At 47.8% G+C, this 25,698-nt stretch overlaps 1 protein-coding gene and 1 non-coding gene across 2 annotated transcripts in view; both read left to right on the top strand.

Annotated features, from left to right (window-relative positions):
- Positions 1-326: 326 nt before the first annotated feature.
- Positions 327-25,698, top strand: part of PLCG2 (phospholipase C gamma 2) — a 137,016-nt gene continuing 111,644 nt past the window's right edge. The window contains exons 1-2 of the mRNA XM_039888809.1: positions 327-459; positions 5,340-5,577. Of these exons, the coding sequence (XP_039744743.1) occupies positions 5,385-5,577 (193 nt within the window). The 5' untranslated portion in view covers positions 327-459; positions 5,340-5,384. The remainder of the gene's footprint in view (positions 460-5,339; positions 5,578-25,698) is intronic.
- On the top strand, positions 18,004-18,126 carry LOC120581107 (small nucleolar RNA SNORA54). The gene has a single exon (XR_005647157.1). It is a non-coding gene; the product is annotated as a small nucleolar RNA SNORA54 (small nucleolar RNA).

Here is a 25,698-nt window from a genome sequence, read left to right as displayed (position 1 = left end):
ATTTCAAATTACGTCCATGAACTGTCAATTATCGGTGCTTGTGAGGTGTATATTAAATGGATGTAAAGCACGTGTATGCAATAAACACTCCATAAATGCTACTCTATCTGGAAGTTTTATCTACCTTGCAAGTGACCTTGTTTCCCTCCCGCTGCGTCGGTTTCTTCCTTTGTGGGCGCAGGCCGGGTCCCAGGCTGGGTCCCAGGCCGGGCCGCCGCACTGGGGTGCTCCAAGCAGCGGGCGGGACAGGGCCGGCCTCGGGCAAGGGGTGGGGTGGGGCGGGCCGGGGCGTGGGGGGCGGCCCCAGAGGAGTCACGTGGCGCGCTGCAGAGGCTGAAGAAGCAGAAGTAGCAGCGCACGCGTTGTGGGGAGTGCGCGGCGAGGAGTGCCCGGAGCCCGGACGGCGGGCGGCTGCGCGCGGGACCCCTGAGCCGGGACCCGCGGCGGGGGCACGGCCAGGTGGGTGGCCCGGCCCGAAGGGAGCTCACGTGGGCGCCCGGGGACCTGTGCTCGGGCAATTGGCGCCCAGTGGTTTGCGTCCGAGGGGCAACCTGCGCCGGGGCGCAGCTGGCACCGGCAGAGGGGGGAGCGCCGTCTGGGTTCCCGCCCGCGGGGCCGGAGGTCCAGGCGGTGGAGGCAGGAGTCCGGGCCGGGCCGCCGACCACTTCCTCACCCGGGGCGGACGCCACTTCGCCGGTGGGTGTCCTAGGGCGGCCCCGGCTTTGAATGGGAACCCGGAGGAAGCGACGCGGCTTGCGTTCGGGGGGTCGCGCGCGCACTGGCGTTCGAGGCTCCCGTGGCCGCAGGGTCCTGCGAGAGGTCGGGCCGTGTTTCTGGCCACCTCTGTGCCCAGGGCTCGCCGACCGTGCGCGGCCGGGCCGTCCCCGGCACTTCCCCGTATTGCACAGGTGGGTGGGTGGCGGCGCGATACCACAGAAGGCGCAGCCCTTCCCCGGGAGGGACCGGGAGAGTGTTCGGGGGATTTATGATTCTCTCTCCCACCTCACAATTGTACGCCTATTTCTGTGCGTGCGTCTGTGCGTTTTCTTAGTTATGTTTTGGAATCCCAAACAGGTCATTATCCCCGTAGCGGAAGAATTTGAGGGAAGGATGTGTCCCATTTGGCCTGGGGGTTGGCGTCTGGATTCGGTGGAGGCTGGGGGTGGGGGCTGAGGTTAGCACCTAATTTCGAATGAGATTTACAAAAGAGTGTCGTGGGGTTAGGGGGCTGACGTGGTTCAAGGGAAACAGGTGGCCCTGTCAATCAACTTAATTTGAATTTCAGTTCCAGCTGTATGGTTCTGGGCAAGTTGAAGAACCCTGAGCCTCAGTTTCTTCTCCTATAGACTCTGGGGCCTCCCAAGCCTACACTCCAGGGCTGTGTTGAGAACTGGGGCTTATCTGTTGAAAGGGTGCGGCCTAGTTCTTCACCCTCTGGCTAAGGGCCCTGCGTGGGGCTTGGGTCATCAGCCTTAGCTGTAGGTCGACAGGGAGGGCTTACTAATGTAGGGGTTCATGCAAGCCCCAGGCACTTACCCTATTACAAAGCTGTGTGTACTAGCTCAGGGACAATAACCACTGCAGGCTTCATGGATGCTGAAATTGCCTAATGATGCTGCTGTCTCTCCCAACTGCCCACCCTCCCCAGCACTCAACCTTGAGCGTGGGGTGGCTCCTCTGGAAGTCAAAGCTGAGGACCCCTGTGAATAGTCCTTTGCTGGGTGGAGATGGTGGAAAATGGCCAGTGAGAAAACTTGAAAACACGTCTTAGTTTAGAAAACAATAAAAACACAAAAAAAGTAAAGCTCATTCATAGTGTCACCACTTACATGAATAAAAAGTCAAGTCATCCTTTCTAACCTCTTCCATCTGGATTTATAAGCAGCTTTTTAAAAATGTAGTTATCTTATACTTATTGGTGTACAGCTCTTCATCTATCTCATGAATCTTTCCAGATTAAATTGCTTATAAATAGTCCTCATGCTTTCCAGTAGATATGGCACATTATTTAAGGGACTCCCCCCAACACACACTGATGAGCAGTGAATTATTTACTGGTTTATGTCTTTTTCTATTACAAACGATGCTTCCGTGGACATCTTTGTGCATGTTCCTGCACATATGTTATTGTTGGATCAAAGCACATGTATGTTTTACATTTTAATAGGTACTCACAGGTTGCCCTAAGAAAACAGTGGAACCAATTCACATTCCTGCCTGCAGTGGCTGACACTGCCTGTTCTCGCAGTGACAACATGTATCCCGATGCTGCAGGGCAGGTGTGAGTGGAGCAGTAACGTCTCTTAAGTTGTAGAAGGGGTGGTTACCTCTCAGGGATGTGACTGCCAAATTTTAACAACTATTTTTGGGGATTTTGTATGAAATCCTGTACTAGCCTAACATGTGTAAAAAGCAACAAAGAGAAGAAAGTTCCCCTGCTTTCTGGTTCTGGGTCCTTGTATTCCAGAAGTTTATTTCCAAGAAAAGGCCGTGAAAAGTAAAAACGGCAAAACCTTTTACTGAATCCCAGCCACGTTTGTATTTACATCATAAGTCATTTTACAAAATTACCCAGGGAAGCTGAGAAACAGGAACAAAAAAGGGATTTCAAGACTATTTCATTTTTTTTTTGAAAGCAGAAGCAAAATGGAAATTGCTTGTGATGGCTAGTGCCCTCCGCTGGGGTCAAGGCCTTGGAGACCTCCTTGCCTTAGTTGAAGCGTCCAGCTCTGCAAGCCTGGGTAGGGAGCTGGCTGGGTTTTGGTGGTTGACTCGAAGGATCTTGTGGCCATAAGGATGTCTTTCCAGTTCTTGGCGAGAGACAGCATGAGAGACTTGATGTTTATCGTTGAGCCAATCCACTGGGCACCTGAGCTGGATGTACAGGAATCCCGGGACACTTAAGTCCAAGGCCCTCCCAGAGCCAGATAGAACTGAGGGCCTGGGTAAGTGCCTCTTGGTTGGCGGGTCTAATCGAAGGTGGAGGCATTGTGTCAGGGCGTTTCCTATTCATGCCCTCCTGCACATTGGTCTTGAAACCTGGGAATGGGGAACTCCAAAGGCTCATGGCTGGGGTGGTCAGCATGGTGAAGAGCTGCAGAGCTGGACCAGGTTCAAATCCTGGTTCTGCCACTTTCCCGCTGTGTCACCGTGGATAAGTCTTTTAATCTCTAGAGAGAGACAGGGGCTGCCAGATTAGTTGCTCTCTGGCCACATTCTGCCACAGGATTCTGAATTCCAGAAGGCAGGTGCTGAAGGAGCAGGGGCATGGGATTCAGACCTGGGTTCTGATCCTGATGTGGCCACGTGTCTGCATGACCTTGATCACGTCGTTTCACCTCTCAGGACTTCAGTTTTCACCTCTGGTATTTCTCATTGAGATAAATGAGATGTATAGCAGGTGATGGTACCTGGGCTGGGGCAATAAATAGTTATTGGATAAGACTGGCCAGGGGCACCTTGTCCCTCCGCTTTACCTGGACTAGAGGGTGAAGAGGTGGGAGGCTAACTTTGGGCGGAATTTTGGCACACCCTGAGTCCTGCAGGGCCTTTGCCCACTGGTCTGTTTCCAGATGAACAGAGCAGGTATAATTCGTAATATTATCTCCGGCTGACAATGTACCTGCAGAGCTGCCTTTGGCCGTGGGTGTGAGGTAGAGGGAGGAGGGAGGAGGGGGTGAAGGGCAAGGTCTGGGCCTCTCCCCATTCCTCCTCATTTGCTTCTTAGTTTCCAGCTCCGGACCTGGCATGTAGTTGACACTAGATTAACATGTTGACCAACTGGCTGATTGACATTATCTGAGGCCCTGCTAAATGCTGGGGGCTGTGTGTACATGGTAGCTTTCAGTCCTCCAGTGTCTCTGGAGGTGGTATTGTTATCCCCATTTTATAGGTGAGGGACTGAGGCCCTAAATTTGAGCAACTTGGCAGAAGGCTCTGGGGATCAGAGGCAGACTGGCCCAGACAGCCCTTTTGACCACCAGCCTCTCTATGGAGTCACGGCTGAGTTTCGGAGGGAGGGGAGGAAAAAACAAAGATATACAGAACAATTGTTGGCAGTGCTAACAATAGGTAAATCTGAGTAGCACTGACTTTGCATCATTGTCTTAAGGGCCGAGATAAGCTAGTTTCATCCTCGCAAAAGCCTTTGGAGGTGCTTGTCATCTATCTTCTCCTTTACAGGTGTGGAAATGAGGCCCGAGGGCTTAGGTGACTTGGTGTAGGGTCTGCAGCTAGCCAGCCTTCAGTTCAAGTCCCCTCTTGAGTGGCAGGCAGTGTGTCTTTGGACATTTGGGAGGCAGAATTGGTAGTGGGGGCTCTGCAGAACAAGAGTGACTGCAGCATTGAGCAAGGGAGCCACACGATTTCACTCTTGTTCTGAAAGCATTCTTCTGGCTACTGGTCTGAGAGTTGACTGTAGGGGGTTGGGGCAGAAGCAGAGTGACCAATTAGTAGGCGCTTAGAATAATCGAAGTATAAGATCCTAGAAGGAACCCGGGAAGGGGCGAGACAGGTTGGGTTCTGGCTTTGCTGGTGGATTGGTTTTGGTTGTGAGAGAGGCAAGACAAGGATGGCTCCAAGATCTGGGGCTCCAGCACCTCCCTGATGAACACTGACCGTGCAGGGGAGTGAGTGGCGATCCAGAACACCTGCCGGATGCTGAGCAGCACGCTAGGTGCTTTGCTTGCGACATCACGTTCCAGGCTTCCTGACTGTCCCAACACTCCTGTTAGAAAGGATGGAACTGAGGCTTGCAGAAGTCACACAGACTTCCCGGGGCCACACAGTCAGGAGGAACCTACACCAGGATTTGAACTTGAGGCTGGTGGGCCCTGACATTTTCTGTCCTTTTGGCCCCATTTCCATGCTGAGGTCTCCACAGACATATTCTGAAAGTTTGTTTTTTTTTCTTCTGTTCCCGGTTTCACTTAGGAAGTAAAGGGATGCTTAGATATCTCTAGGCAGGATAGCAAAAGATGCTGGGGGTGGAGGGTGGGAGCCAGTCTGGGCTGCTTTGGCTATTCAAATATTCTATAGCATAGAAGTGTGGGGAGGGAGAGGCTCACTACCAGGCCGGGGTGATTTGATTATTCAAAGCCTGGATAACGGTTGGACCACGGAGGTCAGGGACCTCCTCCCATACCTCCACTTCTGTTTAAACCTTAGTGTGTCCTGTGTGGGCTTTGAGTGGTCAGCAATTCATGCTGCCACTAGAATCTTCTCTTAAACTCACGCCGATGGGCATGAGACAGGATTTTGGCTCTTGAAGTCCAAGCCCTGTTAACTAAATCCCGCTCGGTTAACTAAAACCAAGTCACTCCTTTATTCTGCCCTTCCAGCCTCTTTGTTCCCTCACTCCTTCCTTCTCCCTGGAGTGGCTGACAATGACCACCATGGTCAACGTGGACACCCTTCCGGAATACGAGAAGAGCCAGATCAAGAGGGCCTTGGAGCTGGGCACGGTGATGACTGTGTTCAGCTTCCGCAAGTCCACCCCGGAGCGGAGGACTGTCCAGGTGATCATGGAGACGCGGCAAGTGGCCTGGAGTAAGACGGCTGACAAAATCGAGGGCTTCTGTGAGTACCTGCTGGGCGGGGCAGTGTGGCCTGTCCTCCCCAAGTTCTGGCCTATGCACCGTCTCACCTTCCCGCCTTCCCTTGTCACTGTAGTTGTTGGTTTGATACCTTCTTCTCGTTTTCTAAAAATGAGTGTGGCCACTTTGTCTGCGTCTCTGATGGGACTAGAGCAGATGGGGGAGATTCAGCTAGTTACTGGTGAAATAACAGGCCCGAGTGGGTCAACTTGGCAATGCCATTCAGACAGCTCACTTGGGCGGGCAGGGGGTGCTCTCTGTCTGACAGCATCAGGGATCATTTGGTTGCCATGGATGGTCATCCTGTCTGGCCTCTGAAGGGCTAACTGGCCAGAGTAGAAACTCATAGCTCAGAAGCCAAATAAATGCTTGTTTTGTTTCACTGCAAACCACAGAATGAGAGGCCTTTACTTCAGCTGCATGTGGACAGGGCAAGCCACCGAATGTCCTGTAGCTTTCAAATGAAGCTGGTCTGGTGGAGGCATCTTCCCTTCCCCACACCCCTTAGATCAGACAATTGGCTCAGTTCCTAAAGTTTCTAAGACTTTTTGACAAATAGAGTAAGAAGACTTAAGCAGCTTTCAGTTGCAGATACTTGCTTTAATTTGCATTTTTATTGACTATTCTTTAAATGAAAAATTAAAACGTACACTTGGGGGAAAGCCAAAAAAGTTCATAAATAAACGTTTCTCTTCCTCAGCCCCCATCCCTGCTCCACAGGCAAGCTCATTATCAAAGTCTTTTGTCTTCCAGAAGTATTCTGTGCTTGGGTGATGTGTGTGTTGTGTTTTTTGCACAAATGGATCCCTACTACATACACTTCTACACCTTGATTTCTTTTTTTAAATCGAGTAATCATCTTGGAGGTGGTTTCTCAAGAGCACATTGCTCTGCCTTCTCCCGTGGCCGCGTAGTTTTCTGACTGCAGTGTAACCCCTAGAGATGGACATTTGGGCTATTTCCAGTCTTTTGCTATTGGCCGCAGCTACTGTACTTGCATTCTTCTTCTTCTTCTTCTCCTTCTCCTTCATTGAGCGAGAATTCACATACCAGAGAATTTACCCATTTAAAATGAACGATGCAGAGGTTTTGAGTATATTCACAGGTATGTGCAACCACCACCACCACAGTCAGTTTTAGAACATTTTTATCACCTTTAAAACAAACCCTGCACCCGTTAGCCATCACCCTCGACTCCCCGTCCTTCTCCCCTGCCCTAAGCAACCATTCGTCTTTTTTCTGTCTCTAGATTTCCCTGTTTTGGACGTCTCCTTTAAATAGACTCGTGGCTTTTTGTGTCTGACTTCTTTCACTGAGCACAACGTTTCCAAGGTTCGTCCACGTTGTGGCGTGTATCGGTACTTTGCTCCTTTCTCTGGCTAAATAATATTCCACCGCATCGATTTCCCACAGTTAGTTTGTTCGTTCATGGATGGATGGGTTGTTTCACTTCTTGGCACTTAGGAATAGTGCTGCTGTGAGCAAGTTTTTGTGTGGATGCACGTTTTCACTTCTTGCGTGTGTGCTGAGGTGTAATTGCTGGGTCACGTGGTGACTCCGTTCGATCATGTTGGGAACTGCCAGACTATTTTTCAGGCGGCTGCTCCATTTTGCACTCCCACCAGCAGTGCGTGAGGGTCGTCCTCGCGTTCTTTCATGCACAAATATGCACAAGGGTATATTTGAAGGACAACTTCCTGTAAGTGCGACTCCCGAGCTAAAGAGTACAGGGTATTTTGACTTTGGCAGGTTGGCGACACCCCACAAAAGCCCATGAGGCACGAGAGTGCCTGTCCCCCAAACCTTCATCCGCATTGTGATGGGGGAGAGGGGCGCGTTCCGAACTTGGCCATTCACAGGTGGACTCTAGTGATTTGACGTAGTTCTTCATTTGATTTCTCTCATGAGTGACATTAAACAGCTTTCTGAAAGATTTCTCCTGGCTTCAGAGCCAAGCAGGCCTCAGATGGCCCAGCGCCAGAGCCCTGCTTTGAAGATGACCGTGTGTGGAGGCAGCCAACTTTCCTCTCAGTTTTGTTTGTTTTGGCCACACTCGACCTCCCAGGTGGCCCCAAAACCTGGCGCAGCTGGGGTGGGGGCGGGGCCTGCAGGGGGTAGAAGGGGCATTGACTGTAAATACAGGTGTGCTACGCCAAGAGTGGACGGAGTCCTTTCTCTTCTGGATCAGCCGGTACCAAGCTTGGCTGACCCTCAGAAACACCGGGGGTGTGGGGAACTTGTAAAAGTATCGGCTACTGGAACCTTCCCCCGAAGCTCTTTCTTAGAGGCATGAGACAGCAGGATTTTGGCTCCTGAAATCTATGCCCTGTAGTTCCCATCATTCAGTTAACTAAAAGCAGCTCCTTCTCTTGGGAGTGGCTAAGGAAGACTGTCATTCACCAGGTTGGTTGAGACTCAGTATTGTATTTTAATAGGCTTCCCAGGTGACCCTTGTAATTAACCAGGTTTGGTATATACTGTTTGAGAGCCTGCCTCCTTGCCTGCCTCCCTCCCTCCTCCTCCTCCCTCTCACCCACCCATCCACCCACCCACCCACCCTTCCAGACAAATGCCTGCTCTGCCAGGCACTGTTCTAGGTACTGGAGATACAGCAGTAAATAGATTAAAATCCTCATGGAGCCTACATTGTTTCATTAAGGACAGGCAGCCTGGGGCTTGACTTCCAGCACCATTTGATAAGTTTTGCTGTGTGACTGCGACCAAGTTATATCCGCTTTCTGAGATTTAATTCTCTTATCTGTAAAATGGGAATAATAGTGGTGTCCACCCCACGAAGTTATGGTTGGGAATGAATGAAGGAGGAAATACATCAGAGGGGTTCAACACGGCGCAGAGCGTGGGATAAACACTCAGACTGTGGGCACTGCTGCTGTTACTTTTGCCGTCGTTGCTAATGAGTAGCGTCCAGCTTTCTAGGGTGGCACAGTCTTGCTTAGGTGTCTAGACTTCTGGAGAGCAGTGGGGATCCATGGAAGGGTACCCAGAAGAGATGTGATGTGACTGCATTTTCGGACATGCTCTGGCAGTCCTGTGTGAGATGGCTATGTTGGTGGTGTTTGTAAAGAGACCAGAAAGCCAATTCTGGGGAAAAGAGTTAGAAATGGTGCTCCCTGGACCACTTTGGGTCCTGGGTAGGGATTCTCAGGGCTGTATTCACAGCCACCCGCTGTAAGTCTGGCATCCTGAGGGGAACCCTCCAGCTGTAGCATTCCTTTCGGGGTTCTTAGGGGGAATTTGCAGGTTACTGTGAGGTCTGCAAAGGGTCAGACAGGCATGAGGGAGCACAGCGTGTGCTTATGGGATACTTGGCAAATGGCATGTGACTTTTGGCAGGTATCACAACCCACATGTGGGTCTGGGCGAAGATAGACACACGTGGATTCCACCGACTAAAGCAGCGAGTGGTTCTCAACCAGGGTAATTCCCCTGGGGCATTTGGCAAAGTCTGTAGACATTTTTAGCTGTCATAATTGGGGGGAGGGTGCTCCTGGCATCTAGCAGGTCAAGGCTGGGGATGCTTTGCTTTGCTTAGAGCCATAAAATACCACTGGGTGTATTAGGGTTTCTCTTTGACCCTGTCGTGACAGAGCCGTTTGATGGGTCAGCCCATGTTTGCCGTCATATTGGATGCTGGACTCTGCTGAGAGAGAGGGGGAGGGACGGAGTTCCTCTCTGGAGGAAAAACAGACTCCTCAGCTGAGGGAGGAGTTTGTCAGGTGACCAGCAGGTTGGCTGCCTTGAAGTGGGATCAGTGGCCCACTGAGTGTGAGCGAGGAGATATGTGGGTCAGAGATCTGGGCAGAGCTCAGCTGGATGATGCTTCTGTTTTTCATGCCCTGGACTGAGGTCATTCGGTGGTACTAAACTGGTATGTCCCTTGGTCTGGAAGGTTCCAGAATCTTCTCACACATCTGGCACCTTGATAGTGATGGCTGGAGGACTGGGCTCAGCTGGAACTGTTGACTGAGCGCCTCCTGACTGGTGGTCCCAGGGTAGTTGGACTTCTTACATGACCCCAGGGCGAGAGTTCCATGAGTTCCAGGTTGAAGCTGCAGGACCTTGCATCGGCAGCCCCAGAATGCCACTTGCATCAGCTCAGGTCACCAAGGCCTACTCGGGTTCAAGGAATGGAGAATCTCCTCTTGGAGAGGGAGTGGCACGTGCGTCCAGGTTGGGAAGAAACTGATGGTGACCACCTTGGAGCCAGGGGACCACGAGCATACCTGGACTCTGGATTCAGACTTTAGGCTCAAATCTCTGCTCTATCATCTACTAGGTCCCTCAGTTTACCTATCTGTCAAGTGGGATAATAGTTCCTATCATATTGGGTGAGAATTAAATGGAGTTTATGTTCTGTTTTATATGTGGGAAATATTGCACAATTGAAACAATACCGTAAGAGATTTCTCCCAGCACTGGTCTCCTTGTGACTCTCTGGCTGGAGGGAGGAGCTCATGGAGGTGCCGCCCACATGTGCTTTTTCTTTCCTTCCTGGGGCACCAGCTGAGCAGACCACAGCGGGAAAACGGCCCTGCTCGGGCCTTTCTACCTTGAACCTTCGGGGTCCTCCCACGTCTGTTCCATTTGGGAGGTCTCGAATGTGCCCTGGGAGCTCCTTGGTGCCACCTGTTCGTGGGGTCTGGTAGGGTTGGTGTGGTGATAAGTCACTTTTGAGGGCTCGGACAGCATCCGTCTCTACTAAATAGGCTTTTATCCTGAAGTTTTCACTTTCACTTCTCTTTCTGCTTATTTTTGGTAAGTTGTGGCTGCCCATGAATGAGGGATTCTCAACAATAGGAGCGGTTCTGTTTTCTTGGTATTAGGTGCTTGGTTTGCCTGCCTAATAATAATAATAATGATGATAATAGTAATAATAATAATAATAATAATAATAATAAAAGCAGCAGCAGCCACCTCTAATGAATGCTCACTGTATATTGGTCCCTGTGCAAGCACATTACATAGAAAACTCATTAAATCCTCAAAGTAACCCTGTGAAGCAGGAATTATCCCCGCTTTATTTATGAGGAAACTGAGTCCTGAGGAGACGGACATGCCCAAGGCCACATGGTCGGGAAGGGGCAGAACTACAGTTTGCACCCATTCTGACTGCCTTCGGAGTCTCAAAGCTGCTTCCTGCTCTGTGTTACTTTCTCCTACATCACCTCAGAGGTGTTTCAGTTCTGCGTGTGACAGAGAAGCACTGAGCTAGGGACCCAAGAACCACAGCTTTGTGCAGACTTCGTTGCAACAGGAGGGAAATACACCCATTCCTGATGCATATAGAGGACGCACTCTGCCGGGTGCCGGAGGTGCCAAGAGGAAGGAGACCCCAGATGTGCCCTGATTAGTGGGGCGACAGACATGCCGAGAGGAGACCGTGAACACAGCGGTGTGGCAGGTGCTAACAGAAATGGGGTGGTGCTGTATCTCAGCTGGTTCTGAATTCCATCCTTGGCCTTTTACTTATTAAACAAATAAGTATTTTTGAAAGTTGTTATTTTATCAGAATGTTTTCAAAATAATAGGAGGTAGATGCTTTCTCACTGGCATCTCTTAAGAAGAAATCTGTTGTTTGAAAGTGGTCTCCAAGCTCCTTCAGTCAAGAATCCACCAGAACTGAGATTTAGCCAGAGTCCCTGGGGGCTGTAAACTTATTTATTTTTCAATTATAGATGTGCAGTTCTGGTATATAATAGCACAGACTCTGGGGCCTGAGTGCCGGGGTTCAGATGCCACTTAGTTGGGGTGTGACCTTGGACCACTCATGTCACCTCTCTGTGTCTCCATTTTCACATCTGTAAAATGGGAATAATTAACCTCTCTCAGGAGGCTCTGGAGAGGATTAAATGAATGTGTAAAACCTGCTTTCAATAGGGCCAGGCACACAGGAGGTAGGTGCTCAAGTATTGGCTGCTTTTGTCCTCATTGTTATCGTTATCAAACAAAAGGACATTGTAGAAAGGAGATAAACATTAGAACTTCCATTTAGATAATGATTTTCCTTGCTGCACCCGATGAATTGTCCTGCTCTCCTCCTGGGATATATGTTCTCCATGTTGGAGCCCGCGGGTGTGAAAAACAGAGCCGTCGTTTTTATTCCTGACATTCGTACAGACCTGGTTGTGTGCTGGACGGTTGAGGAATTGGTTTCTGTGGTTACGCAAGGGTTGTCTTCTGTCCTGGATGACGATCATTTGATGTTCTTAGAATTCGTTTCTTTGTTGCTCTAGCAAATACTCAAAGAGGAGCTGGTGTGTAACGGGTATTAGGCTTGTCACTGGGGATCAAGTGAACAGGACAATGGAGATCCCTAGAGGAGATTACAGTCTCACAGGAAAGACAGAAAAAGTTAAACTAATCTTTAATCATTTTGATTGTGATGGATGCCAGGAAGGAAAGAAACAGGGCACTGTGACACAGAGGAATCAGAAGCACTATTTCAATAGGGCAGGCATCAAGGGAGCCTCTGTGAAGGTGACATCTGAGCTGGGATTTGAAGGGTGAGAAAGAGGGAGCCATGGGAAACGCTGGGGAGAGAGCATTCCGGGCAGAGGGCATAGCCATAAAGCTTCTATATGCTTCAGTGTAGGCTAACTGCAGCAGCAAATGATTTCTTGAGACAAGTTTCTCATTTAAGTCATGACTCAGTGGGATTGTGGAGTGGGGCTCTACCGTCTGGTGTCACCCCCATCCCCTAAGGCATCTGAGGCCACCTCCGGATCTATGTGTCCAGTGAGCATGTGGGAGAAGAGGAAGAGTGGAAGATGGCTTAGGAGGTTTTGATAAGCAAGGCCTGGATAGTGGAAGGTTCCCACCTTCCATTGACCACTACTTGTCCTGTGACTAGATGCAAAGGATACTGGGAAATGTGGCCCAGCTATGTTCTAGGAAGGGTGGGAAATGAGTTTGGTGGGCATCTCCCAGGCTCTTCCACAGCCCCTAACTTTGGAGGTTGCAGAGGTGGTTATAGGAGCCCCACTGATGGCTAGAAAACAGAAGCGTTGTGTGTGTGTGTTGTGTGTGTGGTGAGGGGCGGTGTGTGTGTGTGCGTGTCTTGCAGGGATCCAAGAAAATGAGCAACCTTACCACTGGGCCTCATGGGAAGGAATGCTGGTGGCACTGAAGACTCCCTTGTCCTGTGTGTGAGAAGAGCCACTGGGGGTGACGTCTCCCCATAAACCAGCCTCCTCTGTCCTCTGAGGATTCCTTGCAGCCATTGCTAGACTCTCCCCAGCAAAGCCTCTCTCCATTTTGACTCTCTGTGCCCAGAAGGCTTTGATTTCCCAGCCTCCCAAAAATGGACTCCCGAGAGACACCTCTGATTGGTGGCTCTTTTTGAGCCAGTACGGGGAGATTGGCTGTTTTGAGGCTAGTATCCTCTCTGGTCAGCTTTGGTGGGGTTGTGGATGGTTTAGATGGCATCTCTTATTGGAGAACATAGTGTGGCTTTTTCAGGGCTTATGGGCAGGGATGGGTCCTTGTAATGGATTGAATTGTGTCCGCCCTCCCCCCGCCCCATTCATATGTCGAAGCTCTAACCCCACAGTACCACAGAATGACCTTATTTGGAAATAGGGTCACTGCATATATAATTAGTTAAGATGAAGTCATGCAATATGACTGGTACCCTGATAAGACATACACACACACACTCAGGTAGAGAAGGCCATGTGATGATGGACGCAGAGATTGGAGTGATGCATCTGCAAGTTAAGGAGCACCAAAGATTGCCAGCCATCACCAGAAGCTAGGAGAGAGGCACGGCATAGGTCCTCGCTGCCAACACCTAGAGCTGGGACTCCCGGCCTCCAGAACTATGAGACAATGGATCTCTGTTGTTTAAGCCGCCCAGTTTGTGGTACATCGTTATAGCAGCCCTAGCAAACTAATATACTCCCCTTTAAAAGGGGCCTGAGGGGCAGTGGGGTGAGCCTGGCAATTGATATATCCTTCTGGCCACAGATATTATGGGTAAGTTGGAGTTGGTTGTAAAAGAATTTAAGAGTATCCCAAGTGTCATCTTGCTTCCTGGCTACACTGGTCTTGGCTTGGGCCATGAGGGTGTGAGGGGCGGTGCCGTGTACTGGTGAAATGTGGGGACTAGAGCCAGCCTGCTTGGGTTTGACTCCTGGCTCTATTGCTTATTAGCTGTGTGACGTTGGGCAAGAGACTGACCTCTCTGTGCTGCTGTTTCCTCACCCATAAAATGGGGAGAATGATGGCACCCTCCTTGGAGGGCGGTTAGGATCAAATGACGTCCTGTAGGTAAGCCATTTAGAAAGGTGCCTGGGAAACACTATGTAAGGTTTGTTCTCTTTATTACTCCTCATGCTTCTCTCCTGTCTCCTCTTGAAATCTCTACTCCAAGCAAACAAGCCTCCCCTTTGGAGGACCTGTTTGAGTCTAGTTAGTTGTGGCTGATCCGGTTCTCTGTGCTCCCATGGCTGTGGGGTGTAGACATGAGTTTCTTTCAGTCTGGCTTTTGGGGAATTAGGTGTCCCAGCCCAGAACTCCATCTGGCTGTCGGTGGAGAGAGGAGAGACAGCTGGAGTGTGGACACGTTCCACTCTGAGAAGCCAGAGGGCCGGGCACAGGGAGCCTCTGTCTCTCGCAGTAGTGCCAAGACCTGGAATGCAGGTGTGTCCCGCTTTGTGTAATTAGAGGCTCCTGACTGGTAGCTGCAAGTTAAAGCTCTTCTGGATGTCTAACTAGGGGAGGGAGCCGTTAAAGAAATCCTTTGGTGAGTCCGTTTGGAAAGATCATTCCCACCGCCTGCCCCTCCCATATCTATCTTAGATATAAGTGTGCATTTCCTCATATTAGGCTAGCAAAGTGACACGTCTTGTTTTGTTTTGGAAGAGACTTAAATGCTATGCAGTTTGAAGTGGAAGCCAGAAATTCTGGCGGTGACTTTCCTGCCCTCTGGCAAAGCCTGACCTTGGAGCCAGGTCCTCGGCGTCCTCACCTCAGACTGTGAGCTCTGGAAGGCAGGTACCTGTCTGTCTTGCTCACCAGGGAGGAATCCCCAGCACTTAGCCCGTGCCTGGCCTGCAGTGGGTGCTTCACAAATACACAGCAGACAAATCAGGGAAAGGACCTAGATGCCCTTTCAGCCTCTGTCCCTCTCATTCTCTCCAGAGATGGCAGTATCTGGGTTATGATAGGGCATCTCTGTGACAACTTCCTCTTTAACCACACACAGCGGTTCCGGTCTTGGCCCTCCGCTCACTGGCCGTATGACCCTGGGCAGTTCACTCCACCTCTTAGTTCCTTTGGGCCTGAGTTTACTCAGCTGGGAGATGGGGCAATGGCAAAACTACCCTGTAGGATTGTTATGAGCATTAAATTTGTAAATGCATGTAGCATGCGTGGTATGTACTTGACAGAGGGTGCCTTGTGCTCACGCTGCCATGATCGCTTGCAGAGCATGCATTTGTGGCTATTTGGGGGCACGGGAGAGGGCGCAGTGCAGTCCACACATGTAGAGGCCTCTTCCTCTTGCTATTCTCTGGCACCGGGCTGGGGGTCCTATTGGAGTTAAGGTCCTTGGATTTGAGAAAGAGGTGTAGGCAGGCAGCTCCGTTCCTGGCTTTCTCTTTCTGCAAGTCTGGGGAGGCCTGGACTTGGAGTAGTGTCAACGGGGCGATGGTGAATGTTTGTAAACAGAATCAGTGATGATACCAGTTTAGGATGAAAGAGGCCTTTTCCACTCTCCCGGCACTGTTGGGACGATGCTGTAAGATGCTGCTCTCATCTTACACGAGTTGTGCTGGTGGCCACAGTGGGAGACAGTCTGGGGTGGGACAGCAGGTCTGTGCATGTGAAGAAGGATCCTGTTCTAAGAGAAACATGGAAACTTACTAATTTGTAGAATGGAGATTAACAAAGTTACAGTAAACACAGAACATAGCAAATGTGGCAGGAAGAGGGGACTCTACAGGGCTCACGGGGGAGGTGCCAGCCTCAGGGGGTCCCAATGGCCAGATATCCCCTCTGCACCACGCCCAGTCTCTCCAGGCCACTTCTGGCCTGCTGCCAGCCACTGCTGGTGGCAGCAGCCCCCCACGCCTGCCTGGGGACTGGCTGGAAGAGGACCTGTGGCCCTGGTGAGGGGACAAGAAGGGCCCAGGCTGGGTGGCCAAGGGTGAACATTATGCCGATTTCCTGTTTAAGAGGGTTCTGAGCTGGTCTCCTCTGACCTTGTTTTATTTTCCTTAATTAAAATGACTTCTTTTTCTCATTGTAGAAGTAGCATGTATTCATTAGTAGAAACATCTTAAGCTACAACTGACTGAGGGTAACAACTCCCTCAGCCCCCATCCAGAGGCCCGTATGTGTGTACACCCTTCCAGATCTTTTTTATGCAAGACAGATATATGTTTACAAAGCGCAATCCTTTCATAATACTCTTTAGTATTATGCCCTTGGCAGTTTGTGCTATATTGTGACCATGTTTTATTATTATTGTGAGCTATTTTAGAAGTTGAGATAGGTCTAGAGACTAAGATGACAAACACTCAAGAGCATGTCCTCTAGAGTCCGACTGCCTGGGTTCAGATTTTGGCTCTGCCCCTTACAATGTTTGTGACCATGGCCAAGTTATTTAACTTCTCATCGTACCATCTACATAGAGGGATAATAGCGGTGCCTTGCCACTGGATTCTCATGAGGATTAGGTAAGCTAATTATGTAGTATGCTTTTGGGGTATTGCCTCAAAGTATCCCAAAGCACTCAATAAGAGTTAGCTGCTGTTGCTGCTATTATTATTGTTGCTATTATTATTTCTTTATACCCTGTTAGGTAAAATAAAGGTGATCCTTCCTACCCCCAAAGAGGTCCTCATCTTAATCTCCAGAATTACCCTATATTGTACAAGGTTCATTGCAGATGTGATTAAGTTAAGGATCTTGAGATGGGAAGTTATTCTGGATTATCTAGATTATCCGATGTAACCACAAGGGTCCTTATAAGTGAAAGAGGAAAGGAGGAGGGCCGGAGACTGAGAAGATGTGATGAAAGAAGCAGAAGTCAGAGTGATGAAATCAATGGCCTTGAAGGTGGAAGGGGTCCATGAGCCAAGGGAGGCAGGTGGCCTCCAGCAGCTGGAAAAGACAAGGAGACACTCTTGCCTAGAGTGCCCAGAAGGACTTCCCTGAAGCCAGGCCCGCACCTTGATTTTAGCCCAGCGAGACCCCTTTTGGATCTCTGAGCTCCAGAACTGTAAAATGATAAATCTGTGTTGTCTTAAGCCACTAATTTTATAGTAATTTATATAGCAACCATAAAAAATGAATACGTTCTCCTAACCAACGTAGATAAATCATAGTATTTGCTTTGGATCTTTTTTTTTTTTTAAGAAATAAAATATTATAAATATAACTGTCTTCACGTATAGTCCTCCTGCCCTAGAGGAACCAGAATTATACTTTGATGAATATCATTCCCATGCATTTTTTTTTTTTTATATTTCAGAAAATGTAATTTGTGCTTAGTGTGTAATATATTGTGAAGTATCCACATCGATATCGGTAGTGTTATTTTGACTCCTGTTAGTGGTTTCACTCAGTGGGTACACCTTGAGGAATCCACCTGTCCTTTTGATTACACTTAGATTGTTTCCAGTTGTGCAAATCTTTCCACTCCACGCCTCTGTCATGTTTTAAATGGCACTACTTCTCCACTTTATTTTTTAATTTTAATTTTATCTTTTTACCAATCTTCTAATTTTGGATATTACGTAGTTTGTTATTTTGCCGTGTCGAACACTGATGCTGGGAACAATATTATAGCTAACTCTCAGGCACATCGCTGGTAATTTTCCTAGGATAAGTTTCTAAAAGGATTTCTGGAGGAAGGAAAGGCTGTGTCGTGGACTCGGGCACAGTGTTCATTTGTCCCCAGGAAAATTGCACTGACTCATATGTTACCCTCCACCCTGCTTAGCACCTGGGCGTCCATCAGCTTTTCCATCTGTTACAGATAGGAAACTCATTGGTAAATGAAGGAAGGGTCTTGTGAGTGTGGTTTTGTGAGTGTGCTTCCTTCTCCTCGTGGTTGGACATTTATTCTGGCCCAGGCTGTGAAAGCAACAGCTTGATTCCCCTTGAGATTGTGGATCTCACAATCTCAAGGTGGTAGGAAGACATAGAGCCTGTACCGTGGACCAGAGCTGCTGATATGTTCTCATTTAATCCATACAGCAACCTCATGAAGGTGTTATTTTTGTGATCTTCTTGATGAAAAACTCGATATGGAGGGAAGCCTACATTGACAGCTGGGTTTTAGTGCTAGTTGATTGCTCAGCTTAGGTGTTTGTTAGTAAAACAGCCCATCTTCTGAGAAACGAATTGGGTGTCATTTTCCTTTCTCGAGAAGCAGGCTTTGGAGCACTGTTTGTGACCTGTTAGCCTGGCTGTGGCTAATGGGTTCCATTCCAGTGCTACAGCAGTTCCATCGACACATGACTGACTGGCTGGTGGCTCTCGGTGTCAGGTCTTGGAGACACAGTGGAAAAAAAAAAAAAAGAATAAGGCTTTGAATGACCTTCCATTTCGAAGCCGGTTCCAAAAATGTAGGGCTACGCAGACTTGCCGACCAGAGTTAGGTCTGGCATGAGAAGACTGGACGCCAGTTCCTTGAAGCAAGCATTGTCTTGCTGCCTCTGTACTTCTGGCATCTGGCCACCGATTGCCCCAATTTGAAACAACGATGCTTTCAATAAATGTGTGCTGTTGGTGACCTTTTTTTTTTTTTTTTTTTGAGGAGGAATCTACTTTCTGTCTTTATACTTTTGCCCATTCTGGACATTTCGTATAAATTGAATTAAATAATACGGAGCCTTTTGCATCTGACTTGTTTTATTTAACATAATATTGCCAAGGTTCATCCACATTGTAGCATGTATAAGTACTTCATTTCCTTTTTTGATGGCTACATAGTATTCCATTGTATGGATAGACCACATTTTGTTTATTCATTCAGTTGATAGACATTTCGGTTGTTTCCACTTTTCGACTTATGAATAATGCTGCTGTGAACGTTTGTGTACAAAGTTTTATGTGAATATGTTTTCATTCTCTTGGATATATATACCTAAGAGTGGAATTGCTAGGTCACATGTAACTCTGTTTCACTGAGGAAGCGCCAAGAGTGTTTTCAAAAGTGGCTGCACCGTTTTGCATTCCAGCTAGCACTGGACGAGGTTCCAGTTTCTCCACATCTTTGCCAGCGCTCGTTCTTATCTGTCTTTTTGATGATGGCCATTCTAGTGGGAGTGAAGTTGCATCTTATTGTGGTTCCCATTTGCATTTCCTTTATGGCTCATTCTATTTTCAATAGAACCCATTATTTATGCTTCTTAGTTGATGCAATGTTTTTCCTTTGCATCAACTTTCTGTGGGCAGCATTCTGTGGGCTACGTTCCAATCTTACTTTCACTTTCCTGGAGCCTCGCGTTGCCATCTGGTGCTTACTATGGGGCAAATGAGCGAAGAAACTCTGGAGATGTTAGCGTGAGCACATGGGCATGAACAGTGATCAGCACGGATGTGATTCTTGGCTCAAGTCTAGACCCATAAATTTTAATCATTACTTCTGCTTTTTCGGGACAAAGTGATCATTTTTGAAGGTGATAGCCTGTTTTAGTTTCCTTAGTAAATGTTCAAGTTGTCCTAGATGCTATGGGTGAGGTATGACATAGATTTTTCCATCCTTTCAAGGTTTCACATGCCTCGGGCCAGGGCATCTGTAGTTAGTGATCTTTTCATGGAGCCCTGGAAATGTCTTCTCACTTCCTAACTGCCCACTTGAGCCCCTTCCCTCTGTTTGGCTGCCAGCCAACCCCTGAGAGGTGTTGGGGGAAATGGAATTGGGAGGCACTGCTGGCACCAGGATAGGGAGTGTTTGTAAAAGTTTGGGAGCACCTTTTAGGCATAGTAATTATTGAATTTCTTGAGCATGTGCCATGAGTAAGCATTGCGCGGAGCATCACAAGCACATATGTGGCCATTCATCATGTGTATAGATATTCATGTATAGTTCTCAGTCATCACAATAAGCCTGTGAGTTAAGCCCTTTTACTGGTGAGTTAAGTATGCTTGGATAATTTGCCCAAGAGTACCACACTTTTTAGAGGAACTGTATCAGGCCAGTTTTCCCAAATCAACATGTGCTATGGAAACTTAGATTAAGAGATTGAAAAGAGAAGCCACAGGTCAGAAAAAAATATTTGACCTGAAAAATAGCTGAAAAAAGACTTGTATCAAAATTATACAAAGAACTCTTATACCTTAATAATAAGAAAACAAGCAGCCCAGTTATAAAAGGGGGCAAAAGATCTACATAGACACTTCACTCCTTCTCCCATCCCACTCATACTGCCCTGTGCATCTTCGCATTCTGCTTTACACAAACTGGGCTTCTTCTAGACCAGCACTGGCCAAAAGAAATACGACATGAGCCATCAACGCCAGCCATGTGTATAGTTTAAGATTTTCTATTCACCGCTTGAAAAAAAGGTAAAGAGAGATTACATTAATTTTAATAATACATTTTATATAACTCTGTATCCAAAGTTGTGGTATTTCAGCATGTACAAAACATAATTGTTCATGAGATTTTAAATTCTTGTTTTTGGTTGGAGTCTTCAAAATCCCATGTATCTTTGATACCCACAGAACATGTCAATTTGCATCAATTCAGTTTTGAGTACTCAATAGCCCTATCTGGCCAGTAGCTACTATAGCAGACAGTGCAGTTCTAGACTATACCTCCTTCCTCTTTCTGCACTGCCCACTTCCTTTACTTCCATATTTTTCCTTCTTCCTCAAGCATAAAGGTGTTCTCCATGTGGCAGCTGCTGCGATGATCATGATGGTGAATCTGTGTCCCACTTCATGAGGTCAGGTGGCTTTATTTTCCCACAGAGACTGAAAATGTGGAATCGAGCATGTCTGCTGGCTTTGCCATCTGCTTAGGTGTCTCTCCCAGATTTAGGTGTGACACCTGATCACAGACCCTGAGCATCCTGTTGCAGCTGTGCTTCTGCAAATTACTGGGTAATCTCAGTAGAACTTTCTCCTGGGGTGGCCTGCATCCTAGGTGGCACTTATCAAATTCAGTGCATGTCAAGACTCAGGCCTGCATTGTCACCTGACTGTAGAATGTCAGCTAATGTGTGGCACAGGTTGATGACTGGTCTTATAAATTGTAATTGAATACATTACACGTATATGGAAAGAAATAGAGTGCCGGAGGGGAATGGTGAGGGTCAGGATTGGGGTTGAGGGTGTGGAAAGCCTCATTGAAAAGATGACACTTGAGCCAAGACTTGGAAAAGGTAAGGGCATGAGCTATGCGAACTATTGGGGGAAGAGTATAGTAGGCGTGAACCGGGTTTCGGTCTGCTCAAGGCCTTTGGTGATTTGGACTGGTTGGTTTTGTGGCAGGGAACAGAAACCATTGTAGACACTATTGGCGCCTGTCTTTATCTCTTTGGCACAAACCTGTGCCAACACCTGCCACTGTACCTGAAGGCTTTTGCTGGCTTCTGGTGGAGGGAAGTCCTGGAGAGTTAATGCCTTTGGAAGAGACCGAGGACAGATGGGGAGCTGGTGGGTCGATACCCCAGTACCCTTGCCCTTGGTTGGGACAACTCTGATGTGTTCTCCACTGGCTTCATTAGCCCCATTGGCCCACAGGGGTCACAGGGTTGGTGATACACACCTTACTGGCTACGTTCCCTCCCCGTCTCACTGCCCCACACCTCTTCTAGTGATTCTTGGATAAACGGCTTGTAAACGCATCCTGGCATCAGCATCCATTTCTGGGGGCACCTAGACTAAGAGACACTTAGGCCCTATGTCAGGAAGCACTTGGGCCAGAATTGGGCCACTCCGGGACTCCATGTTTTCTCTGACACCTGTGTGTGCCCACACGCTTGTCATTGGTGCCAGTACATAGCGTGTGCCTTTCTCCTCTTGCCGCTAATTGCCCAATCTTTTCTGTCACCTGTCCTGATTCTAGTGAGAGTGTGTCTGATGTCCCCAGTCCCTACTGCCCAGTGCACAAGTTGGGATCTGTTGCCCGGTAAGGTCAGAAACTAGTTTAAGCGAAAAAAGAGAATTTACTGGAATTAGTGGCTGAGAAGAATGCTCACATTCTCTAATTCACTGAGTCCAAGGAACCAGGATCTTGAGGAGCAGAAACAGGAACTGCTTCTCATTCTCTGTTCATCTTTCTGCTGGCCTCTGTATTCTGTCCTTGTTCTATCCTTTCTCAGACAGCCCTGTCTAAAGAACAGATCATGTGGCCATGAGCAGCCCCATCCCAGCAGCCCGACGAGAGAGCCACTTTCTCTCAGCGTCCAGAGTTGGTCCTCATTATTGGTGGTTCCCTATTTCTAAATTTGCCTACTCACTAAAATTTACTTGTAACTCCTAAACCAAATCTTGTGGCACTTTTGCAGTCATTCGTGGACATGAATAGAGTGGCGAAAAAATTAATCCTCTTACATACACATTCCCACCTGGCTGCTTTGTTTCAGCTCTCATCCTGTTAACAAGTGTCCTTTTCACAGACTATTTACTATTTACTTTCTAATATTTTGTGCTTTTCGTTGGTGATTTTGTTGTTTCAAATGGCCCCCAAGTTCTGTCCAGTGTTCCTAAGCACAAGAAGGCTGTGATATGCCTCATGGAGAAAATAAAACACATTAGATAAGCTTTGTTCAGGCATGTAGAGTCATATTGCTGTTGGCTGTGAGTTCTATGTTAATGAATCCACAATATATATTAAATAAAGCGTCTTTACCCAGAAACACAAAAAATGAGGTTGTGTATTAATTGGTTGATGAAAATGTGGCCGGAGGCTCATAGGAACCTAACCCTATATTTCCCCTAGGCGCAGTGGTTCAGCATTTGCTAATTCAGTGTTCTTGGTGACTTTATAGAACATAACCACTGTGGAAGATTGGCTTTATATGTCAATCCAGAGGTAAGGCTCCCCCTCTGCTTCTGTCAGCGGTCCAATACTTGGACCAGTGACATGGATTCTGGAAGAATGGGATCTCCCAGAGACCAGAGGATAGGTGGGAGAGCCTGTACCTGGCTTCTTCCCTGGGCTTGAAAGTCTTTCCACCAAAGCCACCCATTGGAAGTCTCAGGGTAAAGCCCACAGTCCAAGGTCCTGCTTTTCAGAACTTTCCATCTGCTCTTCCCACAGTCCCAGGAGGTACCAGACCTCAGGCTTGAGAGAGAAGAGGTCTCTTTCTTTAGAATTAGCCTCTTCTACTGCAAGATGGTAAAAACTTAAGAGGAGCTGATATGTTGGAAGTGTTAAGTCAGGAAAACAGGTCTCGGCTATAGCTCTCAAAGACTGGTCAAAGGTACGGGCCACTAATTGGCTGTCTCTTTGCCTTCATTTGTTATTGCTCATATCATTCCTCCATTATTCATTTATTCAGTAGTTATCAATAACTATTTATTGATCACACATGGCTAGCTAGGGTTTCCACACAGCACGGTAGTCTCATAATCGTTGGATTTCTCACATGGTGGCTGACTTAAGGGAGGGTGGAGGTGGGGAGAGAAGGAGGAAAGGAGGGAAGAGGTCGGGGTGAGGGAGGAAGCTGCAGGGCCTTTGCGAGGTCTTTATCCATATTTACATTTTAGTACTTGTTTTTTGATGCCTGGAGACCATCAGTGGTGTTCTAGCCAGTTTATTAAGCTTGGATGTGGGCTGTGTTACAGAGTAGTACATAGTGTATCATCTCAGTGTGTTTGACAAAGAAGTGGGCAGTGTTGATCAAAAGCCTAACAGTCCCGTGGCTGCAGAATGAACATATCAGTTTGGTAGACTCAAGGAATTTTATTATAGACAGAGGCAAGTACAGGGTAGTGGTTAAGAACTAACATACTTTAACCACATCGTCTGTCCAAATCCGGGTGTGCTCCATGACCTTGGCCGATTTCTTCACCTGTCTAGCTTTTTTTTCTTCATCCAGAAAATGAGGATAATCAAAATAACTGCCTTGCGGATTGCAGTGAATTTTTACTGAGTTAATTCATGTAAAGGGCTTTGTTCAATTCCTGACATACAGAAAGTGCTGAATAAATGTAAACTATAATATTTGTAGAGGATTAAGATTGTGGGCTTGAGACAGACATCTGTGTTCAAATACTCGCCTGTGGGTGACCTTAAATAAGTCATTCATTTCTCCACACCTCAGTTTCCCCTTCTATTTAAAATAGGAAAAATCCACTTTATCAGGTGGTTGCGTGGATTAAATGAGTTAACATATGAGTGAGTGGAAGAATGCCTGGCACATATTAATTGCTAAATGAATGGTGGTAGTTGTCGACAGTGATAATGACTGTTTTCATGATCTATTGCTGTGTAACAAACAAACCCAAAATTTAGTAGCTTAAAACTGCAACAGTTTATTTTGCATGATTCTGAGATGGTCTCACTCACATGGCTGGCAGCTGGTACTGGCTGTCAGCTGAGGGCCTCTGTTCTCCAAATGGCCTCGTATCCTCTAGTAGGATAGCCTGCCTTCCTCATGTGGTGGCCTCAAATGAACATTCTGAGAGGCAGAAGCCGCAAAGTTTCTTGAGGTCTGGGCTCTAGAACTTGCACCAGATCACTTCCGTCTCATCCTATTGTCAAAACAGGTCACAAGGCCAGCCCAGATTCAAAGAGGTGGAAACAGACCCCTCTTTTGCCGGGAGGAGCTGTGAGATGTAACGACAATGCTTTTCAAAGTACCACAGTGTCCCCTTCATCCATCATCATCATCTTGAGGGTCACCTGATACTCCCTTGTGCAGGGTACTAGAGCAGTTTCGAATGCCCTTTATCAATCGTATTTGGTGTGACTACAGCTTCAGTAAACACAGTTGGTGAAAGAGAATTTCTCAGATTGCACCTGCCCTTCAAGAAGACTTTAAATGTGTATGTAAAATATCAGAGGGTGTGTGGCGATCCTTTTATTTAACATATTTATCGAGTACTTACAACATGTCAGACTTGGGCCAGGGTGTCCAAAAATTGAGACAAGCTCCCTGCCCTCATGGAACATATAGTCTAGTGTCCCTTATTTTTGGGGGAATGATAAAAGAATTGAAGCGAATCTTTGGGGTCGAGGGCAAGAACTCAAAGGAGAAGTCAAATTCTGGGAGGAAAAGGGCAAGATAGACCTTGTTGTCATCTACTCTCTGTTCCTTCCGTCCACGTGACCTGGGCCCAGTCACTTCCTCTCTGTGGGCCCAGGTCCCCGATCTGTGACATGAGGATTACAGTACTTCATTGGGTTTTTGCAAGGGTTCTGTGAGCTGGTGTGCAAACTCTTAACAGTTGTTCTGATCACTTCTGTCCTCTGTGCCGTGGTTTCCTTGTTGGCGAGGGCCTTTCTGGCTCAGAGAACCCATCGATTTGGTCAGTTCCTCACCTTCCCCCTCTCGGTCTGGAATACGGCCCCATTAATCTGCCTCATTCCATCACTCTTTTCTCTTTGGGAGCTTTGTCATACTTGTAATTACTACTTCTGTGGGCATCTTGTGCCTCCTCCCTTTCTGTCAGACCTTGGAAGGGAGGCTGTGTTTGTCCAGCTTACTGCACAATGACTGGCACACGTCAGGTACACTGTAGACATTGTCCGAGGGGAGTAAATGCTGTTCTTGTCCTGTCTAGGCCTTGGGGATACCCTTTGGCTGCAGTGTAATGGAGCTCTGAAGGCCCGAGCTTCAGGAATCATCTGTCTGGCAAAGGTTGTGTTTCTGGAGGCCTCAGTAGCCTGGATGACAGCCAGGCCAGAGCCAACCATCGGGCACAGCCTTTGTCAGATGTGGCAGGCCTGGCTGGCACTAACAAGTAGAGAGAAATAGTTGGAATAGCTTTTATGAGGGTGTCCTTGTCATGAATTTCCATGGAAACCGAGGCTGCCTAACCCATCACCCTGGCATAAGGGAGAAGTATGGTGGGAGCATCATGAGAGTTGGTGTTTAGATGGAGCATGAATGGAGGAGATTTGCTTCCTCTTCCATAAATTAGTGGGAACTCATAGAATTTTTTTTTTTTTTTT

Source organism: Pteropus medius, unplaced genomic scaffold (assembly GCF_902729225.1).
Source record: "Pteropus medius unplaced genomic scaffold, Ma_sr-lr_union100, whole genome shotgun sequence".
NCBI lineage: Eukaryota > Metazoa > Chordata > Mammalia > Chiroptera > Pteropodidae > Pteropus > Pteropus medius.
The sequence above is the reverse complement of the archived record's forward strand: the minus strand, read 5'-3'. Positions and strand labels throughout refer to the sequence as shown.